At 44.4% G+C, this 25,641-nt stretch overlaps 1 protein-coding gene across 1 annotated transcript in view; it reads right to left on the reverse strand.

The window, feature by feature from the left end:
- The window catches only part of FAM171A1 (family with sequence similarity 171 member A1), a 64,308-nt gene extending 39,119 nt beyond the window's left edge, over positions 1-25,189 (reverse strand). The window contains exons 1-4 of the mRNA XM_036307307.1: positions 25,103-25,189; positions 15,612-15,696; positions 13,543-13,797; positions 4,289-4,381 (exon numbers count right to left, since the gene is read on the reverse strand). Coding sequence (XP_036163200.1) covers positions 4,289-4,381; positions 13,543-13,797; positions 15,612-15,696; positions 25,103-25,189 — 520 coding nt within the window. The remainder of the gene's footprint in view (positions 1-4,288; positions 4,382-13,542; positions 13,798-15,611; positions 15,697-25,102) is intronic.
- Between the last annotated feature and the right edge of the window lie 452 nt (positions 25,190-25,641).

The raw sequence follows: 25,641 nt of genomic DNA on the forward strand, positions 1-25,641 counted from the left end.
TGGGATAGACGAAGGTGGTCACAATGCTCCCCAAACTCCTAAAAATCACTGATTAGATTTCTCAGATGGCTGGTTCTCTGCTCCATAAAACAGACCAGCTTTAGGAAGGCCCCAAGAGGGCCAGGTGCCCACCGTCATGAGAGTCCCATCTAAGTCCGGTCACACTGAAACTGAGCGGCACATGCACCAGTCCTGTTCCAGACCATCGGTGCCCTTTCTCATCCCCAAAACAAGCCTTCGGTCACGTAGGAGCATCCATGTGCCTTGAATTGTTTATTTGTATATCTTTCCACTTTAATCTCTTCTTAGTCTGGTCTTCTTTTCCTCTGATTTCACAGAATAGTGCTGTCTTCCTGCTGTGCCGGGAGCCGGTCCATGCTTGCTGTTTCAAGGGACCTGGCATATATGGCATACTGTTCTTAATATGTTTGCTCACCTTCTTGGCACTATGTGTTTTAACCAAGGTCTCTGAGAAAGGTTGTTTCCCCAGGTAGGGATTTTCCCCTGAAGTTAGGGAGGGAATAAAACCTCTTAACTAAGTGCCAGATGGGTAATTAATCACTTTAACTACGAACAATCATGCTTAAGCTACATAATCTTTACTCCCTGGAATGGAGATAAGAAACGCCCTAACCTTTGAAATAGAGATTGATAGGATTGGAATCAACTGGTATAAATACAGATGTAAGAAGACAGAACGAAGAGAGACAGAACCTAGGCACAGAACCTACACAGAACGTTCTCTAGAGACAGAAGAACTTCGCTGGAGAGAACATGGCAAAAGATCCTGGACAGAAACTGGCCTCAGAACCTAGAGACAGAACCTAGCGAGAGAACATGGCAAAAGATCCTGGACTGAACCTGACTATAGAACATGGCAAGAGAACCTGACTAGAACCTGGTGACTGAACCTGGCTGGAGAACCTGGACAGAACCTGGCTGGAGATCCTAAGCAGAACTTCGCTGGAGATCCAGACCAGAACTTGGCTGGAGATCCTGGCTAGAGATCCTGGCTAGGCTGCTGATCAACTGAACGCTGTCTCCGTGTCATTCCTTCTTCGCCGACTCCGTCCACACCTTTGGGGACCCCTGGACCTGCTGGGGTGGGACACCAGCACTGCTGTCATCTCCTCAGTCTGCATAGTTCCAATGCCACACGAACCTGCTTCCCAGGCTGAGAGCTGCTAGCTTCTCCTGCTCCCCTCCCTCCACTCCCTACATGATCTGCTTGCCTCCTCGGACCTCTTCCCTGCTGCCCTCAGAGATGAAAAGTCAAAGTCAACCCTTTCTTTTTCACCTCTTCACCCCCAACCATGTAAGAGTCATTACTTCCCATACTTTTTTCAACGATAGTGAACTTTTTGAGATTTAATTTCCCTTTCTCTATTGTTCTTCAGTCTAAAAATGGTGCTGAAGCCTAGGTTTCACGAGTAGGTAGACAAATCACTCACTAAGACAGAGTGATGTGTCTAAAGTGTGACAGGCTGGTCACCCCAGAACAGGGCGGGATATGTGTGCCCTTCCAGGTCTAGGACTAGCCCCTGTGAGATGGGTGGGATGAGACCTTCGTGAGGTACCCTGGCTGTAAGGAACAGAAACCCACTTACACTAGACCAGGGGTGGGCAACCCCTGGCACACGTGCCAAATTGGCACACCAGTAACTTCTGCTGGCACGCGAAACCCTCTCTTATAATCTTCCATTTACAATTTTTTTCTTAATATCGACTTTTTTATTTTTCAGATAAATTCAGTGTAGGTGCATCTTAAAGAAATAATTTTACATAACAAGTTATCTTAAAGACCATAGACATGGATTGACAAGAGAGGGGAAGAGCAATTTCTATGCCTCTGCCTTAACTCTCTCTGCCTTCCTAGATCTGACCAGTGTTTTGGTTTCATTCACATACACTTGTGAATCTTTGTTCTCAGTGATGAATTTTGTTACGTCTCGTAATAGGAGTAGCCTGACAGATGAAAGTAGTAGCTCATGCATATCTCTGAAGGTCACGAAATATAAACCTGATGTAAAATCTCTCTCATCAGTGATGCAGCAACAAAAGTCCCACTGATAATATCAAACGGAGTCATAAAGTTTTCTGTCGGACGATCAGTGTACATGTATACATTAAAAAATAAATGTATTTTTCATCATCATATACTATGTTTTTGTCGCTCGAATGAATTTTATTATTTCTTCAAGGTTCTTCACATATGTACACCTTAAGAGATATCAAGTAGGCATAACATGTTCTCAAAAAATTAGGGTTGGCACGCAGAAGAATTTTGCGTCAGAGATTTTGCTGGTTTTGGCATGCACTCACAAAAACGTTGCCCACCCCTAGTCTAAGACCTGGAACCACAACCAAGGCTGCTCCCAGCTCTTAGGGGCCCCTGGGATCTTGTCCCAATTCTGTGCCTGCCTGCCTGCCTCTCTCGTACCTTCTCTTATTCTCTAACATGTTATGCATGTTAGTGGGAAATATATTTCTCCCCTCCCTATTCCTGTTGCCTCTTTCCCTCTGCTGCCTGCCTTCCTTTTTGTTCAGGAGAAGTTGGTCCTTGGCCCAACATTTGGGTCTATCTGCTGTGGCTGGGGTAGGGGCCATAGAGGGGCCATGCTGGGGCTGGTGTACTACAAGGGAAAGTGGCCCAGCTGATTTGACACACGCTGTGGCCAGCAAGACCTGGAAACTTGTCTGCTGAGGGACCAAACATGCACCCCACGGAGGGCAGGCAAGACCTGTGTCTGGTGAATGACCAAGGAAACATCTGTGGAGTATAAGGCTCCAGGCTACCTTAAGCCATGGTGTAAGTGGGTGTGTGTGGGGTGGAGGGAGTGTTATGCCCTTAAGCCTATCTTCATGTATTAGAGGTGCTAAATTCCCCACCATTCAAAAAGGGAGATAATTGGGTGGGGATAGGAGATGGGGAGTGGACAGTCTGTCTGTCTTCTCTGGATGCCTCTCTCCCACCTTCCTCACAGCAACTGTTTCAAACGTAGGGCTCCAACCACCATTCCCAAAATCCTCAGACTCTCCTCTATGGAAAACACTGGGGCCATCACATCCTCTCTCTGCACTTTAAAACCTTTCTTCCGTCTTCTCTCTCTCCCTGCTCTCTTCCAAGGTCAACTCAAGTATCCTACCTTTTGTTGTTTTATTGCACGATGTGAATCCACCAACTATTTTTGCCTTCATCAACAATATACTCTATAGGCTTTTCCTCCCCAACCAACATATATACCCATTTCTCCCTCATCCAGAAAAATAACAATAAAACATGACTTTAATTGTTATTCCCATAAGCAAATGCCTTCTCTCCTTCCACCCAAGCCCCAGTGATGTGGCTTCTACCCCCAGCACTCGCTGCCCTTGGTAATGTCAACTGATGACTACATAATGTGCAAACCCTGGGACCGCTTCTCAGCCTTCGTCCCCCCTGACTTCTTCACAATGGTCGACACTGTTCCCCGCCCCCGCCTTCTTGGCATTCATGGTCCTGAACTCTGGCCTCTCCAGAGTCAGCCCACTTTTCCTTCTGCAAATACTTTCTTCCTCCTCCTACCTCCGATGAAACAGTTCCTGCCACAGTCGCCAACCCCAACTCCAACCAACTTTCTGTACAAGTCTTTGCAAGAGAAGTTCCAGGGATGAGGTCATACTTGCACACATCGCTGCCCGTGGCATGGACTAAACTAGAGAGGGAAGAGCCACACTCCAGTGTTCACGAACTGTTTTCCTTTTTTTTGTTGGGGGTGGGGAGGGTTGTTTTTATTGTCGTAAAAATCTAGAACATTGAATTTACCATCCTAACCATTTTTAAGTGTACAGTTTAGTAGTGTTAAGCATATTTATATTTTTCTGTAACAGATCTCTACAACCTTTTCATCTTGCAAAACTGAAATTCTGTACGTTTGAATGCTCACGATCCTTTTAAGAGCGACCCTGCCTACTGGTCAGGGAGGCCCAGGCAGGGTCTTGGCTCTGACCTCATGAGGTGAATACTCTGTCCCGTGGGGATGAGAGGGGCGTGGTCTGGACAGAGTGGTGGAGCCCCTTCTTATCTCTCAACATCTAGCAGCTGAGCCTACAGGAAACAAGATCACAGCCAATGGATAGTTTAACCAAAATTCAAATGTGTTGTGCACTGACAGGGACAGTGGATGGTGTGTCTCAGCTTTGGATAAATTCACTGCCATTACCACCTAACAATAAGCCGTCCCTCATAAGATTTTGAGAAGTCAGCCCCAAAGTTACTGTCAGTTCTCTTTTTAAATATTCAACATACCTTGGAATCCTGAGACTATTTGGACAACATCTTCATAAACCATTAGAGTAGCGGATCGTTCTGGAAGCAGGCCGAGGCTCAGCGAAGAAAACACTGCAGAAACAAAAATGGATGTAAGGGAATTCATTTACATCAAAATGCCCACTCTAATTTTTGTATTCTCTGATTTCAAATCAATCAACAATATTGATTTTTCACACTATGACATAAAGATTTATTTTGTCTCTGCCCCTGGTTCCTGACATAGAGCTCCTAAATCCCCTGAATGCTAGGGCCAGTGGGAGCACCTTTTGTTCTAATGAGGTGACTTGAGGCGGGCTCCTGGATTGGTTGCCAGATAGATCAAGCCATGGTTAGAAACTTAGAATTTTCAGCCCCTTTCTTTACAATATCCTTTATGATAAACTGGAAAAGGTAAATTAAACGTTTCACTGAGTTCTGTGAGCCATTATAGCAAATTACTGGACCCGAGGGGGTGGTAACTGAAACCCCTGGTTTTAGCCAGTCAGTCAGAAGTGCAGGAGACAACCTAGGACTTCTGTCTGAAGTGGGGATGGTCTCATGGGACTGAGCCCTTAACCTGTGAGGTGAGTGCTACCTCCAGGTAGTTAATGTCAGACTGAATGGAATTGCAGGACATCCCATCAGTGTCCAGAGAGTTGAAGAATTGATTGGTTTGAGAAAAAACACCATTCATTTGGTGTCAGAAGTGTGAGAGAAAGGAAACACTTTTCCCTTTAAGTATGATTAGCAAGACTTCCGTCATGTCACAGGAGTACTACCATCACTTGTACAATAACAGTTTACCCTACAATAGTCAACTACTTCTTGTTCATTAAAATGTTTTAGTAAAACATCTGAACTTCATATAGAAATATATAAAAAGTTATAATGTACACACTATACAAATATAAAATATATAACATCAGATATTAACATTAGGAAAGCCCTCAAAAATATATGCTAAGGTTAATGTGTGCCTGATGGTAAAAGGGTATTTCACCCTATTCTGGGAACTAATAAGATGACAGAACTTATGTTAGTTTAAAATTAAGTACCTACTGGCACTTCCAATAAAAGATTCACAAAGCCTACAAGTTTTTGAGTAAAACATGAATTTAAGAGAATACAAATAAATCTATCTATCTATCTATATAAAAGTCTAAGCGACTGTTATGACTGAACAACCAGAACGACTGGAATGGCTGGTCACCAGTCGCTAGGACACACACTGACCACCAGAGGGCAGACACTCAACGCAAGAGCTGCTCCCTGGTGGTCAGTGCACTCCCACAGCCAACCTCCCGTGGCTGACCAACCACCCATGGCCCCTCCTCCCGGCCAACTGGCCCCCATTGGCTCCTGGTGCTAAACCATTCATAGACGACCTGCTTCTGGGACAGGGTTTCATATGTAGCAGAGAAGCTCCCATGCTACGACCTACTGAAAGTCAGCCTTTGACACAAGGGTTTGTCTCGCTCCTGTCCTCTCCCTTCCCTGGGGGGCACCCGCCTGCTGCGATGGTAGCACAGTGAGGGAAGGAGGAGGGCGGGAGGCGGGGAACCACATGATGGTGGGGCGGCATCAGCATCTGTTCTTTCTGTGCCCAACTCGGCAACCATTGCCTCCTCTCCCAACCCTGCTGGGACCTTCGGGCCTTGGGATGGGATGGGGAATGAGAGGTGTGTGGTGGCAGACTCAGCCCCCTTCCCAGAGTGGCTGAGGGCTGGCTCCCTCCTTGGAGCCGGTAGACAACCTCTCGTGGTTCCTTTCCACTCCTGCCCCCCGTGCACAAATTCGTGCACCAGGCCTCTGTTATCCTATATAATAAAAAGCTAATATGCAAATTGTCCCCTCGGGAGTTCGACCTACCAGGAGTTTGACAGCTGGCTATGACGTGTGCTGACCACCAGCGGGTGGTGCAGAATGAAGGAAGGCCCCAGCCAGGAGCCAGCAGCTGGGGGAAGGAAGGCCCCGATTGGCCCTAATCTCCAGCCAGGCCTAGGGACCCTACCCGTGCATAAATTTCATGCACCAGGCCTCTAGTACAATAATTATCATCACTAACATTACTAAACCCTTCCTAACACATCAGACATTAGGAACCAGAAATATTATGTGCTGAGAATATTGACTACTTAGCATAACTGGCTCTTAGTAGGGCCAGAGGGAACCAGTCAGCTGGCTTGGATGTGATCCCGTACAGAGTCCATTTATTTAGCTGCCACTGTGTACCAGGCCTAATGCTATCTGTGTGGAGCAGGTCAACGCTGGAGGCAGTGTGTGCCTTGAAGGGCTCCACAAGAGAAGGGAGCCAGGACACATAAAATAGCTGCATGACATGCAGAATGTGGCCAGTGCCATGAGGAAGCTAAGACACCAAGGTGCAATGAAGAACCACCTAGCTGTTCCTTAAAATATTAAATACAGAGTTACCAGCAATTCCATTTGTAGGCATATACCTTATCTATATATATAAAAGGCTAATATGCAAAATGTCCCCTCGGGAGTTTGACTGGGAGATCGGGAGTTCGATCGCTTGCTATGATGTGCGCTGACCAACAGGGGGTAGCATGGAACAAAGAAGGCCTCAGCTGGCAGCTGGCAGCAGGGGAAAGGAGGCCCCAGCCCAGCAGCCAGAAGGAAGGGCCCAGCCAGCAGCCAGAAGGCCCTGATCGACCCTGATTGCTAGCCAGGCCTAGAGACCCTACCTGTGCATGAATTTTGTGCACTGGGCCTCTAGAGTGTGTGTACACACACACACACACACACACACACACATATACACACACACACTCAAGAGAATGGAGAATATATGTTCCCACAAAAACCTGTATGTAAATGCCCATAGCAGCATTAGTCATAATAGCCAGAAAAGTGGAAACAACCCAATATCCATCAACCAATGAAAAGAAAAACAAAATGTGGTCTATATACACAATAGAATATTATTCACCCATAAGAAGAAATAAAGTAAGTACTGATTCAGGCTATAGCATGAATGGACCTTGAAAACATGCTAAGTGAATGAAGCCAGACACAAAAGGCAACGTATTATAGGATTCCAGTTATCTGCAATGTCCATAGTGACAGAGAGATTAGTGGTTGCCAGGGGCCGGAGGGAGTAAGAAGTAGCAAGCCGATGCTAATGGGGATGGGTATTTTTGAGGATGAAGAAAATATTCTGGGATTAGATAGTGGTGATGGTTATATCATCTTGTGAATTGCACACTTCAAAATGGTGAGTTTTATGTTATATTAATGATATTCCAAATACAAAATAAAAAAAAATTAGAAATAAAAGAATCCTGGCTAAAAGAAGGCAAAGAGATTAGCCAAAGAACATATACTAGTATGCATAGCTCACAGACACAGACAACAGTGTGGTAGAGGCAGGGGGGCGGAGGCCGGGTGGAGGTGGGCAAAGGGGGAAATGGGTATATCTGCAATAGTGTCAACAATAAAAAAAAAGTAAAGAAAAAAAAGAAACCATCTCTGGGGATCAAAATTGGGAGAAAACTCCACACCAGGTTTGGGGAGGGTGGATCAGGTGATGCCTGTGAGCCAGGGCTAATGGGAGGAACCCTAATGGATAAATCTCACATCACTTCAAAGATAAACTTCACCTTCTTTAACTATGACCCTTCGCCTGGTGGGACAGGATACCTAATGGCCAGAGAGAAAGGGCCAGACTGTTTTGCCTGTAAGACACCACTCAGCTCACAGCAGGAGCAGGGGCTGCACCCCTGCCTCTCTAAGTGCAGCTGCCTGGACACTGTCTGCTCCATCAGAGAGCCTGAGAGCTCTGTGCCAACTGAGGGGGACGCTGAGCTCTGAAACCACCTGCAATCAGTCTCTCCAATGTGTGTGACCAGCACAGCATGTTTTAAAAATGCTTCCAACCTAAATATGTGGTACTTCCTACAAGAGGCATCTGCTCTAGCAAACTGTTTCTCAAACCTTATTTCACATAGGAGAAAAAAATGAGTTCTTGTCCCAAGTTTGCTGTGTGGTGGCAGAGGCACCAGCAGGGGCTTCCTGGAGCAGGAGAGAAGGGACAAGGCACCTGGAAGGATGGAGTGCCCCAGTGGGAGGGAGGTGGCAGGGAGGCACTCAGATCTGCTGGTAGACAGCATTTTACCCACCACAGAAGAGATGCTGACTCATGTCTGGAGGTTCTTGTCACACTAAGTAGATGTGTGTTTTTTGATAAGCAGAGAGAAAGGAACATCTACCTGTACCTGGGAAAGGCAGGAGGACTTTCTGCAGCAGCAAATAGCCACACTGGGCATTAAAGGACAGAGACAAGCTTGCCCAGAGAACAATGTTAGACAAACACAGAGAGGGTAAAAACGTCAGATTCCTGTAGAGAATAACAAATTGCTCAAGGTGACTAGACTATGACATATGCACAGGAGAAGTGGTTATGGGAGGAAGGTCTGTGTTGTGTTTGGTTTGAACTGTATCTAGAAGACACCAAAGGTCTTTAGGTAGATGTATAACACTACACACATACACACACACACACCCACCCCCACACACACCCACACACACCCACACACACCCACACATAATGCTCAGTAAAACAGAGGGTGGTGTGAAGAGGCAGAATGAACTAGTCAGAGGCCGCGGTAATAACCCTGGACCACTGCGAAAGTTCCACTGGGCAATCACTACGGAGATGAAAACAGTTAAGATGTGGAATGATAGTCCTTAGTTGATGACTTACATTTTTTATGGCTACATTTGTTTGCCAACTGGATTCCCCCTCCCCAGTCTATACCCACTTCCTTGAAAGAGAAGAAAAACATCTCCCAGGAACTAGTCAAGGATGAAGAAAGAAATCCATTCCAAACTCTTGTAAGTATGTGTATTCAAACTAAACCACATGTGCACATGTAGTAAAGAAAGCATTTTTTTTTTGTTTCAAATTTTCAACATACGAGGAGGGCACAAGTAGGTTTACAGTTGTAAGTATACAGAATAGAATTTATTCTTGAATTATTATTTATTCATTACTTATTGCACTATTTATTTGTATATTTTTCTTCTTATTATTGTTAGTACTTAGTATCCTTACTTATGATTTATCTTTTAAATGATAGCTGGTAATTTAACCAATTTTTGCCCACCCTTGTATTTTAGAAGAGGATCCCAACTTTCCTCTGTTCCTTGCCCAATTATCTGGAATACCAAAAGTGTTAGTGTTGGCCTTCAAAATTATGCATGACAATAACAGTTTGCTCTGCTTCTCACAATAGACCAGTCTAAATTTTATCCTTGTTCTCTGTTAGAGTCTAGTTTAGAGAATCTCTCCTATGTTGACAAGGCAACCAGAGAAAAATAACCAAAGACTTGGTGAAAATTATTTAGTCTTACTAATTTAGGTTAGAAATGAGAAACATGGGCTCAGAAAGCCATGACGGGCTCACATGTGTGGGGGCCAGATGGGGAGGGGAGCAAGTGAGAACCTGGGTATCTTCATGACTAGTCCAAAATTCTTTCAATTAAATTACAGTGTTCGCCTTATTTGATTCATTTAAAACAATGGACATTAGAGGAATGGCTGCTTTTTCTCAAATGATCATGCTAATAAAGTCAAAATGAATATATGTAATTACAATTGATCCTCATTATTTGTGTATCCCATATTTGTGAATGTGCTAATGCACTTAAATGTGCAATTCCCAAGTCAATACATGTGCATGTACAGACCGGTGAAAGATTTGGGTCTCCTGAAGTGCATGTTCCCAGCCCAGGTCAAATACGGCAACAATGCCTTATTGCTTTAGCTCTCATGCTGAAAGTGTCCTTTCTTGTGATCTATTCAGGGCCAATTTTTTTGCAATCTTGTGCTTTTTTTTGGCGATTTCACTGTTTAAAATAGCCCCCCCCCCCCCCCCCCCGGTGTAGTGTTGAAGTGCTATCTAGGGTCCCCTAAGGGCAGGAAGACCGTGGTGATGAGCCTTATGATGAAAATACATGCTAGACAAGCTTTGTTCAGGTATGAGTTTCAGTGCTGTTGGCTGTGAATTCACTGTTAGTGAACTGATAATATATGTTAAATGCAGTGTCTTTAAACAGAAACATACATAAAACAAGGTGACAGAGCAATCAGTTGATGAAAATGCTGAGATCAGAGGCCTGCAGGAGCCTAACCCTGCATTTCCCCTAGGAACAGTGCTCTCAGTGACCTGGCAGACCTGACCAATGTGAGTAACGAGAATCCACTGTGCTTTGTGCTGCTGCTCTTCCAGCAAAGGTGAAGTGTGGTGTCTGCACACTGTTTAAACTTCTCTGAGCAGTTTCTACTGTGCAGAGTGGGGGCGGTCAAACATTTCTTTAGATATAAACTAACAAAGCTCACGCTTCCTACTTGGTTGGCCTTTTCAGGGTTTTGTCCAGGCCCATTCCTCTCCACTCTTCAGGTGAGCTCCTGCTGTTGATTCTTACCGCAAGACTGATAATGACCCCAAACTATACCTCTTTCTCCAAATCTCTTGAGCTCCAAACTCATTTTAAACTATAGGCCGAACACATTTAGCATTCTAGAGGCAGCTAAAATCCAACCTGCCCTAAGTTCAACATCAACTATGACCCCAACACTCATCCTTTCCTTCCTTCTCCCCTCCCTACCCACCTCCATCTGTCTTGCCCGAGTCCCAAGCTTGGGGAGAGGGATGCACACAGAAAGGAGGAGGGGGGCTTCTTTTCACCTACTCCATCAATTCACTTAACTTTGGGGAACCACAGTGTGGCAAGTCTCCCAACCCCATTACCCATCTATCTGCTCTCTCCCTGGCCAGAAACCCGAGATACAACTTACACTTATTCTAATTCGTCCTTCTGCTTACCTCTCTCCCGTCCATTCCTCAAGGCTTTCTGGATTTTGACTGCTAAATGTTTCTCAGATTTTCCCCCCTTTTTTCTAAAATTTCCCTAAATGATATCTTCAGCTGTATCTATCTCACTTTCTATAGCTCACATAACAGTGGTCTCAAACTTTAGTGAAAACTTTTATCCATAAATAGAGGAGAGGTTGTTTGTTAAAATGTAAATTCCTGAATAACCTCCCCAACTGAATGGCTGAATCCTGGCATCTGTGTTTTTACAAGCATCTCCTGGTGCTAATTATCTACTCGTCTTTAAGGCTCAGCTCCCCTCTTGATCACATCGGGAGGTTAGATTAGCTCACCTACACTGGTTATCAGTCCTCCCCAGCACCCCTACATACATACCTGGTACACACACAAATCTATCCACATTTATCTCCTTAGGTGGAAATGCCACCTGTGGCTGACTTCACAACTAAATTATAAACTTCGTAGGAGCAGGTTCTGTGTCTCTATCTGTCTTCTCAGTACCCAGGGCAGTGCCTGGTCCATAGCAGATACTTAATAAATGTAAAATGAACTACAGAGAACTTTGTGAGTAAGGGCACACACCAGAATTTTAAAGACCAGAAACAGCCACACTTAGCTGTAGCCTGTCCCCAGAGGCAGCAGGGGCCTTCGTGGAGTGTGCCCAGGGTTCTGTGGCACAGAGATGAGCTCTAACACAGGTGTTTTGCCAGGCACTGTGTTGGGTGCTACATATCCATGGAGCACCTACGGTGTTTTAGGCATTGCAATCTAGTTTACATATGTTCACTACTTTTTAATCAGAACAACTCTATGAGGTGGTATTAGCTCCGTTTTTATAGAGATTGACATCAAAGCTAGAGGGGCTCAAGCACAGACTAGGAGCAAGAACCCAGGTCAGTTGGTGTCCAAAACCCACGCTCCCCCACTACCCTAGCAGTATCTCTGCCAGCCGTCAGCCCATCCCTGTCGCTGACCTGATGGTGTGAACGTATGATGTGGTCCACGCACTAGATGGAGCCTTAGGGGAAGGGACAGAAGAGGCCTAACTGCTGCTCCCCACCTACCCCATCCCAAGCTGAACCTGTGTCAGGTACCATTCTTGCCCCTTGTGGTGGACTGACTACTTTGAGGTGGCGAATGGTAAAGTGATATTGTGCTTTAAAGTAAGAAATATGTATTTGGTCTTGGTCTCCATTCTGAGTACAGAGCTTTTAAAAACCTTGGGATTTCCTAAGTGATGAGAGCTATAAAGATGTCTTTTGTTATTCATAATAAGTCCCTTTCAGCCATGCTGAAGTTTATGTTAATATACTGATTTTTGGAAAGCCCCTTAGATAACCTAAGGATGCAAGCTGGTTGCCAGGGGAATCAAACACATATGAGAAGGTTGGAACTTTCAGCCCTACCCCCTGACCTCCAGGGAAGGGAGGGGGCTGGAGGTTGAATCAGTCATTCATTGCCAAAGATTTAATCCATCATGTCTATGTGCTGAAGCCTCCATAAAAACCCAAAAGGAGAGGGTTGGGGGGGCCTCCAAGTTGGTGAAACATGGAGGTGTTGGGAGGGTTGCACCTGAAGAGCATGAAAGTTCTGTGCTCCTTCCACATCTCTTCAAGCTCACTGTTTCTTTGGTAGCCTTTATAATAAACCAGTAATCGAGTAAGTGGACTGTTTCTCTGAGTTTTGTGAGCTACTCTAGTAAAGCAGAGGTTATAAGAACCTCTGACCTACAGCCAGTCAGGTCAGGTACAGCTACAGAAGCACAGGTGATGACCTGGACTTTCAACTGGCATCTGAACTGGCGGGGGCAGTCTCATGGGACGAAAGCCTTAACCTGTGGGTAGGTAGTGTCAGAATTGAGTTCAACTGTAGGACACCCAGCTGGTCTCTGAGAATCTGAGAATTGCTCGATGTGTGGAAGAAATCCACATGTTTGGGGATCAGACGTGCCCGAGGTGAAGTAGAGTACTGAGGAGAGGAAACACACAGTCTTAGCAGGTAGGAAGGGGAAGAGAAAGACAGTCTCGCCAGGACTCCCCTCATCTTTGGCCAGCTTTGCTCTGAGGCCCAGGAAGCAGAGCAATGACGCTCCATGAAAGCACTGCCCCACGCATCCGGCTGGTGAGACTCAATGAGGCTCAGAAGGGGGACCTGCAGAAGTGAGCGGACACTCTAAAGCTCTGACTCCGTGGTGAGTATAAAAAGATGGGGCTTCAACCGCCTTTATACCAGATCCCCCCTTTCTTCACATAAGGGGGCCACAAGGTAAAGCAGAGACTAAGCCAATATTTTCCCTTTTGTCTGACCTCCACTTTCAAAATTGTTTCTGTGTGTGACTCTATCACTGGCCTGACTGCAAACTGTTTCAGAGACAGGTTGAGAGCACCTTACCGGGTAATCGGATTGGCTTCCATGGGGCAGAGTTCGGCACATAGGCGTGCTTCGTGGCGGTGACGATCAACTGACTGCCCAGCTTATACTGGAACTTGATGAAGGCCACGCCATCTGGCCCCGAGGTGCCAGAGGCGATGGAGACCTGGTTGGTGAAAATCTCGATGAGCGCCTCCGGGACAGGCTGGTGGGTGCTGGCGTCACTGATGTGGACCTTCAGTGTGACCTCTGGAAAAGAAAAACGCAGAACAAGAGCTGTTTATTAAGCCACTTCCACAGCGATACTGCTGTCAGTGTGATGGGAGGTGGAAAGTGCTATGATAAGAAAATCAACATCTTCCTCCAAAATACAAATAATTTTAACCACGGAAAATTTCCTTCTTAGAGATCCCTTTTTATTTTACATGATTTCCTATTTTGTTCAAAACCAATGACCCTCACCAACTGCTTTCTCTTCGCTCCTTCCTACTCACGCCAACAAATAATTGAGATAAAAATTCGATTCCTTATAGACATTGTGCAGCAAACACATTACTCTTTTATCCTCCCAGCATTGCCTGCAAACACATCCTGAACAGGCTCAAGCTGCTACTGAAGGATATGAGCAACCCAGGATCACTGTGCTGGTAATCATGAAGACTAGACCCAAACATAGTCTAAAATATCATTAAAAGGGAGATCCACGAGTGGGAGGAGAGAAGGTTAGAAGAAAAAAAAAAGAAGTACATGTTTGAAAAGATAAATGAAGTTAAATCAATAATACAAGAAAAAAAAATAAATGTGGGAAATGGACAGATCCAAATTAATGTTAACATATTAAAACAGAATGGATTATTTTCATTGTTTCATGCAAGAGATGTTTACTGAGCTGCTACTCTATGCCTAGAATTGTGAGTAATTGTGCAAACTACAGTGGTGAAGAAAAGTGAGTACACAGGCAAGCGCTATGCTTGGGGGACATTTGGTGCAGGCATGAAGGGGCCACTGATGGAACAGCATATGCAAAGGCTCAGAGGCAAGAAAAAGCATTGCTTCCTGAGAAACAGAAAGAGGGTCTGAAAGCTGGATGAAGAATTCGAGGGGTCTATGATCCAATGAGAGATAAGATTAGAGAGGGGCCAGATCACTCAAGACTTTAGAAGTGATTTAAAAAGATCACTCTTTATCTCAAGGGCAATGGGAAGTCAGAAAGGTTTTAAACACGGAAGTGGAAATCAAACTTACGTTACAGAAACATCTGGCTCTGGGTGAAGGACAGACTAGGGAAGAGACAAGACTGAGGACTGAGCTTCAGTTAACAGGCCTCTGTAATAACCCAGGAAGAGATGATGGTGGACCAGACCCCAGCATCACAATGTTCTTCAAATGAAGGACTACATTCTGGAACAACCAGAAGTGATCCTGCTCCAGTCAACTTCTTTTTCTTAGGTGCTTGTATCCAGAGCTCTTCCACAACCGGGGCAACCACATCGAGAGGAATTTATTTTGCTTTGAGGACCTCTACCTTGGTAACTTGCCAACTATCTTATGATACTGAAGCAACCTTTTTATACTGCAAATTTCAGGTAGTCAATCATTTTCAACACCCATTTTTTTTCACATACTGACTTAATACATTTCTGGACTAGATGACCATAAAAACAGTCAAAGAACTCTAGACCTAGGGAATATAGGTCTGTACCAAATAAATATCTCAAAACCTTTGTATAGGAAAAAACATTAAGTGCTACCAGAAACTGAACTCGGCTACTTCATACTATAGAAGGAGAAAACTAATGCTAAGAGAGTGATAAAACCAACATCATGAGAATCAAGGATATGACACTACAAAACCCATTTAGTTAATTCCCTCCAATCTTATCGCTGTCACCTTAATGTAGATTTTCAAGATGTATCCTACACATGATTTCTTCTTTAACTCAGTCTTCCTTGGCATGTCAAGATATAACATAGCTTTCATTAATATTCACATAGCCAAAGTCCTCTACAACAGGGCGGGTGGGAGGGTGGCTTATTGTAGGGCTGCACTGATGATTTATGTATTTTATGGTAATGCAACATTTGCTAACAATTGGGGTTACAAGATTTCTGCCCTCTCTTCACTGTTTGCTGGGATGGCAAAAGCAGCTGAGATGTGGAAAAAGCTAAAGGACTCTGAATAAACACAGAAAGAAAAGTTTTACTGAAATAAATGTCCTCTAGTCTACCACTTGAATTTTTTCTAATACAGGAAGCCTAGTTTATGTTCTGCAACTGTATACTTAGAAATGTGGTAGGCAGACAAACATGAGCAAAGCAAGGACTATAGGCTAGGTACAGAAGGCCACCAGGGCGGAAAGCCCCAGGGGCCTAGAAACAGACAAAACTGGGAAAACAAGGACCTCGCCCCCAGGGTAACCTTTCCTTCCCTAGAATATTGCTGGGCATGTGGCTAAGACCCCCTGACCTTTCATATTGGTAGTCATGCAGTTCGGACCCTCCCTGACCTTTCCTTCCCAGGCATGCCGCTAGTCATGTGGTAGACCCCCTTAGAGGAGGAACAAGGGGTTGAAGAGTGGCCTGATGTGACGCCCATGCACGACTACTCCCTTAAGCATTAACCCTTAGATAACATTTGGCTTCAGTTGTGTTTCAGCTCCAAGCCCAGAAAAACAACAAAACCAGTCAAGTGACACCATGGCTGACAGCAGGACTAGCTGCATTGATTAATGACCCCCTCCCTCCCCACCCCCCCCCTCTCCACCCCCAAACACACACACACACACACACACACACACATACACACACACACACACACACACACACACACACACACACACGGGCATTGACCAATCAGTGGAAACTATGACCATGAAAGGACACACCTGGAAAGCTAATTAATATTCTATTGAGATCCTCCCCTGGGACCTCCCCTAAAATCTCTATCCCTAAAAAACCTTAGGATGGAAGATCCATCATGCTCTCTCCCTCCCAGCACACTCCTGCCTTTTCCCTTTCTCTGGCCCCCCACCCCACCCCCAGGGTGCTACCTTTACCTTCCTCTCTTTCTCCTAAGCTCCAAGAGCCCTTCTTTTGCCTCTGTAACTTGTTTCCTGAACCCAATTCTTCTACAGCTCACTTCTACCTCTGTGACTTTTAAAATAAACTTTTGCTTATAGTTTGGGTTTGGCTCTGAATTCTTTCTTGGTCAGAACTCAAGAACTGAGGTTGCTGAACCAAGACTGATCCCATTGGTCTAACACCTAGGGTTATTTTCACTGCCACCAACAGAAAGAGATTATTTAGCTACTTCTTTTGTTGTGACATGACTTGAAAAAAAAGTCAATATAACTAGGAATTATTACAGACACTGAGATATCTTTTTGTTGTTTTGACATTTGCTTTATTCATATGGTAGCATATTATGAACAGTTCTCCAGATCAACCATGCTAGAACTAGTTCATTTTTCAAAAATAGATTTTATTTTTTAGAGTTTTAGGTTCACAGCAATAGTGAGCAGAAGTTTTAGAAATTTCCCATTGGCATATCATTTTTTTTCTAGAGTAGCACTTAGAACTAGATTATCCGTTCAACAACAAATAAAATTATTCATACCACGGGAGTAACCTTATGGCTAGGCGGGTGAGTCACTATTTATTAACATTACTCTCATTTTGCAAATAAAAGGGAAAGCCTATAAAAGGCCCCAGGCCTAAATATGCATCAAGATGTCCTATGTTCCCCTGCTGGAGAGTGAGCTGGGGCACTTGATTACTAAATTGAAGCTGGAACATCCTTCTTTTACTCCTTATACTGTACATCTATAACCAAGGTCTGCTGATTTTAATTCCAAAATATATGTCTCAGACAGAGCAGGCCTCTCTTTCCCGTCCATGCTAACAATGCCTTATTTCAGGCCCTTGCCATCAGTCATCCAGACTGCCACTCAGCCTCTTTACAAAAACTGCCACTGTCCTTAGACTTGACCCTTAAAATCCCACTGAAGCCAGAGGGAGCTATAGGAAATACAGATTTGACCACTTCCTGTCCTGCTTCAAATCATTGGTGCCCAACAAGATGTGACCAAGGGCCAGATGTGGCTAGCTGCCTATTTTTGTAAGGTCCGTGAGGTAAAAATGGTTTTTATATTTAAACTAGAGGCCTGGTGCATGAAATTTGTGCACAGGTAGGGTCCCTAAGCCTGGCCAGCAATCAGGGCTGATCAGGTTCCCTGCCTCTTGGCCTCCCTGCATCCTCCTTCCCCTTGCTCCCTCAGTGCCCTGCTGCCGCTGCTGGTCGCCCGCCATGTTCCGAACCACCCCCTCGTGGTCAGCACACGTCATAGCGAGCGACTGAACTCCTGGTCTCCCAGTCGAACTCCCGAGGGGACAATTTGCATATTAGCCTTTTATGTACATGTAGATGACTTTTTAAAAAAATCTATTTTTTTTTTTATTGATTTCAGAGAGGAAGGGAGAAGGAGAGAGAGATAGAAACATCAATGATGAGAGATAATGCCTCCTGCACGCCCCCCACTGGGGATCAAGCCTGCAACCCAGGCATGTGCCCTTGGCCAGAATCGAACCTTGGACCCTTCAATCCTCAGGCTGACACTCTATCCACTGAGCCAAGCCGGCCAGGGCGTGGATAACTTTTTAAAAAAGGAAAAGAATAATAGTTCATGAGAATTATCTGGAATTCAAATTTTAGTGTCTATAAATAAAGTTTTATTGAAACACACGCACACCTAGTTATTTACACACTGCCTAAGCCTGTTTTTGCATTGCAATGGTGGTAGTCAGAAGTTTTGACGGAGACCACATGGCTACAAAGCCTGAACTATTTATTTTTGGCCCTTAAAAAAAAAATCTGCCAACTCCTGCCCTATGGGATACTTTTATGGGGGGAAGAGGGATACATTTCAAGGTAGCCCAGGCCATCCACAATCAGGCCCCACCTGATCCCTCATACTACCCACAGGCCCCCAGACACTGTCCCACACTTTCCCCTTCCCTCCCTTCCACTTCTCATCTCTGTAGGAAATGCCTTTCTACAACTTTACCTTCATGTTGCTGATTCCTATTCATCTTTTAAAAGTCCTAGTTAAGTTTTATTTGAGAAACTGCTCCGGACTCACCAAACCCTCCCCAAACTGGGTGAGAGGCCCCTCCTCTCCCTCCCCACACAGTCTACACTGACACTGTCCTTCCCCTATTTGCATTTCTGTCAGCATTCTTTGTAGGCTGACTATGTGGGCCGACAGTGTGATCAGACCCTGACCCTGAGGAGCTTTCAGCTTTAGATATTAAATGGATACCAAGTGCAATTTAAAAATGGGAGAAGTGCCTCACAGGAACACTGGGCATCACAGGAGAGCATAATGGAGGGGTGGTCAGGGAAGGCCTTGTGAGGAGGTGTCACTGAAGCTCAGGCCTGAAGGATACACAGGACCCAGCCTGACAAAGAGGCACAGGCAGAGATGCAAATGCTGAGGTAAGAATGGCCTGGTGGCGCTCCTGCCTGAAGATGGGTGGTCCACACCACACACTGGCCACTGCTGCAGAGTATCTGGTGTGCTCTGTGGGTCCCTCAGGAATAGAGGTTCTCATTTTTTAAAATTAATTTTTATGGCCGTAAGGCCTAGCCTGGTACCTAGAGCCAGCAGGTATCAATAAAAGTGTGTCAAATTAATGAATGCCAGAGTGAAAATAACCGTCTCCTAATACTGCACTGTCCAATATGGAAAACACTGGCCACATAAGTTTAAGTTTACATTAATTAAAATAAATGACATCAGAAGTGGAGCTCCTCGGCCACAGGAGCACTTCTCCAGTGCTCAGCAGCCGCATGTGGCGGTGGCTCCACATTGGACAGCACGGACAGATTTCTCTCACCGCAGGAAGTCCTATTGGACACTCAGATCATGTATTACAAAGTCTCAGCTCAGAATCTGAGAAAGGAAAACCGGAGTATCAGAACAGCTCAAAGAGCTCCCAAGGACCTGAGCATGACGCTGAGCCCTCAAGGATTTGACCTTCACTTGAAGTCCTTGCAGTGACTTAACAGGCTCTATGCGATCTCTACCCCCAACCAAATAGCTCTGGCCTCATTTCTTATTCCTCCCTTTTACAGGAATTGAAATGACTGTTTCCTTGTTTGGCACAGGCCACCTATCCATGCAGCTCGCGCCCTCACTTCTTCCAATTGCTGCTTAAATGTCACCCCCTGAATGAGGCCTACCTACACTGACCACTAACTAATTTTACTATGGAAATTTTAGAACCTAGCTAAAAGTAGAGTGAACAGTAGAAGGAAACCCTCTGGACTGATAAACAAATTTCACATACCAATTTTCTACCCTTTTTGCTTAAGCTATTCTCCCTTCTCGATTTTCCTCGCTCCGACCCTCCTACTTCCTCCCTTTTTTTCCCCTGGAACATTTTGAAGCAAATCCTAGATATTATATTCAGCCACATTATTTCTCCATAAATATTTCAGTTGATAACAGATAAACACTTTAAAAAAAACATACTCAAAATGACATTATCATACCCAATACATACAACAACCTCTTTATATCATCTCATACTCAACAAGCATTCGACTTTCTCTGATTATCTAAAAACAAATTTTTACAATTCTGACCATCCCATCTAAAATGTTGATCCAGCCCCACCCTGCACTGCCGATATTATCCTGCTCTACTTTTTCTTTTCTGCATGACACATCAATTCTGGCATGACTGTAAGTTATGTCTTTATTAACTGTCTGACTACCAGAATGTAAGCTTTGAGAGAGCTCTTTTGTCTCTTTTTTCTTCTTTATTTATGAATCCCAAGCACACAGACCAGTATCTGGCACACAGTAGGCACTCAATGTATGTGTTGAATGATTCACTAAAACTAACAGGCATTTCTGGATATCATACGGTATGTGACCTAAATATCCCTGGAGGCTTTGTTGTTGGTGGTGGTCCATTTGCTTCTTATACATTATTGTCTTAAATTGATACTATCAAAATTTATTTGAAAAGCAATAATCTATTCAGATAACTAATTAATTAGGATTAATAAGAAAATCTTTACTGATCAGCTACTGTATGCTTAGTATGACAGGAAGTACTGTGGGAGATTAAAAAAAGAAGAAAAAATATGGCTCCTGTTTTAAGGAGTTTACAGTTGTTGGTTTTGTTTGTTTGTTTGTTTTTTGGAAGGGGGGTCGGTAGGGATAAGTTAGGCCCAACCCATGTGCCAGAGAACAAAAAGGATGAAACTGGGTAAGACAGAGCTTAAAAAACATAGCTAAGAAGTGACTAACGAGGCCTGGAGTTTATTAACAAAAACAAATACAAAGAAAGTAAAAATATCTGAAAGTATCCTAGAGGTAGAGGTTAGGGGTGATATTAAAAGATGTAAACAGGGTACCCATGAGCCATTCTGCCAAAGTGGAATGGCCACTGAATATACAGGTTCATACCGTGTGGCTATGAACCCTAATTATGGCTTCCTGAGTTCACTGGGTGAAGCTGTGGCTGGAAGGATGGGTAGCATGGGAAGACGAGTCTTGGTGGACAATCCAGCATCTTCTGATCGCCTTCTTCTATTTGAGTATGTTCCCACATAAAACATTTGGCCTAAGGCAGAAGCTAGAAACTTATCTTCCCAGCCTCTGTGGTAGCTAGGAAGCAGGAATGGACTTTGGTTCTGCTAATCTGATGCCTTCATGCTGGATTCTGATTTGAAAGACAGCAACACAAAGAAGCAATTGCTGCCCTAGTCGGTTTGGCTCAGTGGATAGAGCGTCGGCCTAAGGACTAAAGGGTCCCAGGTTCGATTGAGGCCAAGGGCACATGCCCAGGTTGCGGGCTCGATCCCCAGTAGGGGGCGTGCAGGAGGCAGCCAATCAATGATTCTCTCTCATCAATGATGTTTCTATCTGTCTCTCCCTCTCTCTTCCTGTCTGAAATCAATAAATTAAAAAAAAAGAAGAAATTGCTTTTTCTGACCAAAGGGGTCACGGAGGAGGCATCTGGTTGGGGACAGCAGTGCAAGCTGCCCTGTCTCAGTGCAGGAGGGTGGTAGAGTATCCCTGGCTCAGCCTCGCCATATGGCCTAGGCATCACTCTTTCTGTGAGCCTCATCCTCCCAGAGTTCTATGAGCTATCTACAAGCTTTAATACATATACTGAGGGGTAGTAGTGTTGCACTCCTCAGGTTCTGTGCTGTCCTGGCAAGGCACTATATGGCTAAGGACCATTTCCTTGAAATTGCACCCACCTGATTCTCCTCCCACCCCCTGGCTTTCCTTTTCGGTATCTGTGATGGTTAACTTCATGTGTCAACATCACTGGGCCATGAGGTATCCAGATATTTGTCCAAACATTACTCTGGGCTTTTTGTGTGGGTGTTTTTGGATGAGATTAACATTTAAAAAGGAAGACTGAGTAAAAGAGATTGGCCCTAATGGGGGTGGGTGTCATCCAATCAGTTGAAGGCATGAGAAGACTAAAAAGGCTGACCTTCCTCTGAGTAAGAGAATTCCTCCTGCATGGCAGCCTTTGAACTGGGATATTGGCTGCTTCTTGCTTTCAGAATCGAACTGAAGTTTCAGCTCTTCCTGGGTCTCAAGCCTGCTAGTGTTTGTACTGGAACTATACCACCAGCTCTCCCGAGATCCAGACTGCTGGCTCACCCTGCAGATCTTGGGGACTTGTCAGCTTCTATAATCACACGAGGCAATTCCCTATGATAAATCTTTTCCTATATATACACATATGCATCCTATTGGTTCTGTTTTTCTGGAGAACAACCACGAACAGTATCCATCGTGGGTTCCAATTCTGCCTTCTCATAGTGGATGGACCCACGTGCGTGCTCAGGTCTCTTCTCGTTACACACTCTTACTCAGCACATTATTTCATCATGAGGAATTCAGTCACTGCCAGTGGGAGAATCAAGAAGGAAGAAATAAGCGCTCAGGAATTCTTCCCGAACCATGATTTAGAGCGCCTTTGCACTTGGCAAACACAAGGCATTTGGCTCTGTGGGCACAAACTAGTCCATTCTAAGTACAAAGAACATCTGCTTTGTGGGTAGAGAACTAAACATTATCTTTTAGCCCAGCATTATCTTTTAGTCATTTCCTTTCAATCTGCCACAGATTTAGAACTAAAAGCAACAAGGCCATTTCTAATTGTTGGCTTGACAGAAGGTACCTCTAAGTAGCAAGTTGAGAGCAAACATAATGACAGAGCCATGAGCAAGGAATGACGGTACATACTCCACAGGCGTCGGGAGGAACCCCCATCGGTACTGAACAAAACTGCCTGCAAACGCGACAGGCCATGTGGAAGGCAGGCCCTGTCTTTCCTTCTTCCCCTTCCTCTTCAAATAACTTGTACCTTCAGTTATTTTTCTACAACTGGCAGAATTCACTTATTTTATAACTTCTTATCCAGGCTCCAAAACCAACATGCTCAATATCTCTGTGGTAACCGTGGGCTAACTGGTACTGCTGCAGCTCAGAGTCCCCCGTGCTCTTCTTGGGCACAGGATTTCTCCCTGTGCTTTGAATAGCCAGTGCTTCTCAGTTTTCTACAAACTCTGGCTTCATCTTGGAAGGCCACGTGAAGTTGGTGGACTCCCGTGTGTGTGTGCGTGTGTGCGTGTGTGTGTGGGAGGGAGGGAGGGAGAGAGAGAGAGAGAGAGAGAGAGAGAGAGAGAGAGAGAAAGTGTTGGGTTCTCTCTGACCGTTTTTCATCCCCTTTTATATCCCTTCAAGTTGGTCTGTGTTCTGGGATTTTAGTTTTTCTTTCCTCTTGGTTTTTAGAGCAGTTGGTTTCCACAGCAACCCACCTAGCTTGGAACCCAGTGTTGCTGGGTGGCCATAGGGGCCCTGCAGAAAGAAAGGCCTGTTCTACCAGATCAACACAAGTTTTTCTCCCAAGTTGCTGGAAACCCCAATGGCTGCCTGTGATTAGCTATATTTAACCCAAATACAGTGGAGTCACATGGCTTTTCGTCTCTTAAGTAAAACAATAAAAAATTACTTGTTCATTTAAAACGTTTTCCAAATGGGAAGTTGTTTTTGAAATGTTACCAGACCTTTGTGGTAAGAGATTTTGCCTCTTTACTTAATGCTTATATTTAACAATATCAGTATATTCAATGAATTTCCATGACTTAATAGAGCAATTACAGGCATGTCCTAAGATGCCCAGTGTGTTTAGTGGCAGCTCTCTGTCTATTTGTTTTAGAAATATGAAAGGGTTGCTTTATTTTGTATTGTGATGAGGTTAGAATGCACTTTGTTACACCAGAGTATTCTTGTCATTTATTTTCTCCAGGATTACATAGTGCATATGTACCTTACATTGTTCAATTTTATTTTCTTTCAAAATTTGTAAATCATGTCTTTAAAGAAAATTACATATTTTCTTAAAAAGACATAAATATTACAAGGCGGGGCAGAAGTAGGTTTACAGTTGTTCATATGGAAAGTGACACAATAATACAAGAAAAACTTGTTTTGTGTACTCACAACTATAAACCTACTTTTGCTCCACCCTGTATATATGATATATATACAGCATAGGGAATATAGTCAGTAATATTGTAACAATTATGTATGGTGACAAGTAGGTACTGGAAATATCAGGGGGATCACTTTGTAAAGTATATGATTGTCTAACCATTCTGCTGTGCACCAGAAACTAATAGAAAATAACTAGTGGCCCAGTGCACAAAGTTCATGTACGTTAAAAGGGAATTAATTAGAGGAAATATTTTAATATTGCTATTTGTCCTTTCTCTATAATAGAAGTGTCAGAGATGAAAGAAAATTAGTAAAATGTATAAGAAAATCTCCCTCCTGTCAGAGTCTGGGGCACACCACAGGATCCAGAGTCAATTCCCTGCCCACCCGCGTGCACCTCGAAATCACGTGAGACCCAGACCCAGCTGGCCCCACCTCCATCAAGCCCTGCAGGGCAGGGGGTGCAGCCTCAGGTCCCCCGGGTACAGCACGAGGGCATGATGACCATTTGCATATTAGCTCTTTATTACATAGGATAATGGCTATTAAAAAACCTGCTACAATGTGCACCTTCCAGGACTTACTTGCACCCAGGTTTAGCTGCACTAAAGCATCTGGCAATCTTGTGTGAGTTTAATTCTAAAAGTAATACTCAGTTTGGTCTTCTGCAAAGATTAAGACTTCAGTTCTGTCACCAAGAAGAGCAGGGACAATGTAGACATACTTCTGAGGGACAAATGTGCTGGCACTAGTCCTTCCTAGTTCCACTGATGGTCCCCTCAGCTGCCATTCTCTGCTTAGACTCCTATGCTCTTGATTGTAACCATCTGCCCTGGAGTCTCTCCGTTAATCTGAGTCACAAGAGCTGACACAGAATTCCCACCATGCGAGGTTTTCCTTGTCACTGTGGCCCTAATTTTCAGCAGAGGATTAGGATCTCAGTACTCCCATTTGAAGTCCTCCACACTTGAAAGCATGTAGGAGACGAGTTTGCTGTCATAGCCCCTGAGAAGTTAGAATCCCATTTTGTGTCTTTTGTGTTTTTACCGTCTCTGGCACCTGACTCATCCTCTGAATCTCCTGAAAAGACGGCTGCATGGTCCACTTGAGAGTTACAACTGCAGTTTGGAACATGGGCGTTGTTCACATGGGCGCTCCTGCTGGCTGGCCCACCCTCTGCAGGGCCTGGGCTTTGAGCTTATCCCCAGTGCTGTCTCCCCGAGCTCTGCACACGACACATTCTCTCAACCCCCACACATAAACCTCTGTCTTGGCAGTGGTGCCAGGATATCTCCGAGGCATCAATCAGTGAATTCCTACCCTCTCCCATAAGAAATCTGTATGAGGAGTAAACTGCTAGTCATCCCTATAACAATACTTTCTAACCAACATCACCAAGTTGCCAAGAATGCTGCAATACACAGTAAACATCCACAGAAGTACAGCAATTACAGAAGCTATGACATATACAGATAGAAAACACGATGCATACATGTATAAATGTATTACACTGACGTTCATTTTTTAAGTGACAGGATGCCTTCTTCCTCTCACTTTAAACACCCTATCATGAAACAGAAAATGTG

This window comes from Myotis myotis, unplaced genomic scaffold (assembly GCF_014108235.1).
Source record: "Myotis myotis isolate mMyoMyo1 unplaced genomic scaffold, mMyoMyo1.p scaffold_m19_p_46, whole genome shotgun sequence".
Lineage (NCBI taxonomy): Eukaryota > Metazoa > Chordata > Mammalia > Chiroptera > Vespertilionidae > Myotis > Myotis myotis.